Source organism: Ipomoea nil, unplaced genomic scaffold (assembly GCF_001879475.1).
Source record: "Ipomoea nil cultivar Tokyo-kokei standard unplaced genomic scaffold, Asagao_1.1 scaffold3384, whole genome shotgun sequence".
NCBI classification, from domain to species: Eukaryota; Viridiplantae; Streptophyta; class Magnoliopsida; order Solanales; family Convolvulaceae; genus Ipomoea; species Ipomoea nil.
In genome coordinates this window covers 127,749-130,942 of record NW_017619812.1, presented here as the reverse complement: position 1 = coordinate 130,942, position 3,194 = coordinate 127,749, and the positions used below count along the sequence as shown (strand labels likewise).

At 34.2% G+C, this 3,194-nt stretch overlaps 1 protein-coding gene across 1 annotated transcript; it reads right to left on the bottom strand.

Moving 5' to 3' along the window:
- On the bottom strand, positions 1 to 2,465 carry LOC109170954. Its single transcript, XM_019320088.1, has 7 exons — positions 2,360 to 2,465; positions 2,178 to 2,274; positions 1,973 to 2,100; positions 1,780 to 1,867; positions 1,545 to 1,680; positions 457 to 738; positions 1 to 249 (listed from the first exon to the last, which is right to left on the bottom strand). Exons 1-7 carry the CDS (start codon positions 2,463 to 2,465, stop codon positions 1 to 3), a joined length of 1,086 nt encoding a protein of 361 aa, XP_019175633.1.
- Between the last annotated feature and the right edge of the window lie 729 nt (positions 2,466 to 3,194).

Here is a 3,194-nt window from a genome sequence, read left to right as displayed (position 1 = left end):
TCAGCAGTATTCCTCTATATCCCATAGGTCCTCATCCGTAAGCTCCAACTCCAACTTTGGTGAGAGGTCCCTGTCCCTAACTTGGATTAGCTCTGGTGCGTGCTTCTCAACAATCTTTTCATCAGTGATGATTCTCATAACAGAGAAAGCATTGAGATAGTTTTGGAACTGTTCCTTACGCACAGCAATTCGAAATAACAGATTCAAGCCGATTAGAGTTTCAAGCTCCTTAGGTAGACCCTTTCTTCCCTGCAGATAATTCAATTAGTTAACAGAGATACAGTACTTATGAAAGCTATACTATATTAATGTTTTTCATTTAGGTGGTCCAAAGAGAATTAACTGAATACTTAGGTAGATGCTTCATTTGGATAATTATATATATGTCTTTCATGAGATGACAAAGTTAGTAGTACTAAGCTAATAGTATAGGACATGATGAAATTGTATTAGTACCTTTGTATGGGTATCCTTCAAATCATCTGCACTAATTCCAATTAGATCGAGGCACTCCCTGTCCCATAGAAGAAAAGGCGCATTGCCATCCAAGTCCACAACTCTAACCTTAACTCTGTACCTCAGTGTCCCATCACCCCAATTTCTGTCACATGTACTACACCACAGCCACTTCCCTTTTAGCTTAAGCTTTTTGTTGCAACCCTTGGTTCGACACGAAGCATAGTACCAGTCTGGATCATCAATGAACACAATCCTAGCTGCAACCCAGAAATCTCCAAACTGCAGTGAACTTTATACAATTAGAGATGCAACTATAATATAATGTATAATTCTGGAAATCTTTAGCTAACAGTAATTATTAATCATCATTACGTTATATAACTAACAAATATCAGTTCTGATTTTGCAGGTTTGGGTTTATTAAAGAGTATATGCTTGCAAAAAACAAAACACAGAACTGCCACAACAGATGGTGGTCTAAAATTCTTATATTAGATAACTAACCAATGTTATTAGGCTCTATAAGACTTTATCACATTCCACAATTTGTTTTGCTTTATCTGATCCAAAAACTAACAAATATCACTTCTGATTTTGCAGGTTTGGGTTCATTAGAGAGTATATGCTTGCAAAAAACAAAACACAGAACTGCCGCAACAGATGGTGGTCTAAAATTCTTATATTAGATAAGTAACCAATGTTATTAGGCTCTATAAGACTTTATCACATTCCACAATTTGTTTTGCTTTATCTGATCCAAAAACTAACAAATATCACTTCTGATTTTGCAGGTTTGGGTTCATTAGAGAGTATATGCTTGCAAAAACCAAAAAACAGAACTGCCACAACAGATAGTGGTACCAAATTATTAAATTATATAAGTAATCAATGTTAGGCTCTATAAAACTTTATCACATTCCACAATTTGTTTTGCTTTATCTGATCCAAAATATAAAATGCAGGCAAAAGACTACAGATTGTAGTTCCCAGTGTACTGAGGAGTTCAGCAATTGACATTCAGAAAGGACAATTTTTCCAAATGTGAAGAAGCAAGCATTGATGTAAGTTTAAATTTATGTAAATACTACATCCTTGTCTCTGTAGATCTCACTGATAGTACGCACTTCAATATCACCAGATAGTGCAACTGAATATGAGCTACATTCCTTAAAACTTGATTGCGATATAATACTGCGCATTGGTGTCTGTTCATGACTCGTCCTGTAAAATATAGGTAATACAGAACATAAAATAAGAATTACAGATAAGAATGGACTATAAATGTAACTGATAGTAATGAAATAATGTTAATTGACTAACCTCTTCCTGAACTCCTCAAAGGGGGGAGATTCTTGGTTGAAAAGCAGCTGTGTTACATCATAGGAGCTACAAATCTTGACATCACCACCTTTTAGAAAATAGTATTAGTACACATTACACTATAAAGATGTTTTAAGAAGACTTTTTAAGATGTAATTGATAATATAAGATAGTTACAGAAGTAAGTCCTTACTTTTTAAACACACCCTTGCCCTACAGAACTGTACCAAGACCAACATTGGTTCTTGTGAAGTAGAATTGTAGAATGCCTCAATCTTGCTTACGTGTTCATCCCACAAAGTACACATTAGTTGTATTCCACTACAAATTTATTGATAATATATTAGAAAAACAGCATTAATAAAAAATGATAGAAAGGCAGTGATTTTCAGTATTACTCGGGGTCTTCAAGAGTGAAGTCAATCAGCCTGGAGTTCTTCCCATTAATTAATTTTTCCTCTGGGCAGTGTATTTCAATAACTCGACCAATAACATCTACAAAAAAATGGATTAGATGATATAATAATAGTAAAATTATTAATTATTTGGAAAGGATAGGCTGAATGAGAGAACAGATTACCAAATAGGTGTTTCTCATCAAGGCCTTCAATAGACTTGATCTCTTTAAAGGTCTTCAGCCGATACATTTTCATAGGAAACTTCACATGCTTTAAATCCTTAACCATAGTCTGATAGTTAAATTTTATCATGTACTTCTGTGGACTGGTTTTGTATGAGTAAAAGTTTGTGATCACACAAAAATTTTTTATAGCATACACTGAACCTTCTGAAAAACAGGCAAGATACTTTTCAATTTACTCTTTGGGTACATGAGCATGCAAGAAGGAACCCTGTGTGTTTGTAAATAACAAAAATAGGACTGTAAATATATATCTAATCTATGTGTATAGATAACAAAAATCATCACTGTAAATGTAAAAAGACTGTATGTAAGGCTATTTAAAAAACTATTATAGATAATCTGGACTGCTTATCTCTATCTACTGTTAAATGTTCCTTACCTCTTCATCATGGAAAACAATTTCTTTTGATCTAATCTTCGATGGATCATTCCTCTCAGGAATCTGATATGCTCGGACCACCCTTAGCCTAAGAGCTTGCCTGGTATTCATCGGAGATATTTGGCTAGCAAGGACAAACATTTTGTAGAAGGGAAGAAGAATCAGAGAGTATCTCTATCTATGGAAATTTCGAATGTATTGAGTTGAGTAGCTTTGTATATGGAGTATGTGATGTATATATAAGGTCTGATGACCTTTCGTTATATTTCCTTCGAAATAAACAGCTAGTAAATACCTAGAGAATATGTATGGGTTCATGGGCTCAATCTCCCATATGTCCCATAGTAAATTCCTAGAGATTATGTATGGATTAAATACATTCTCCAATCCAAT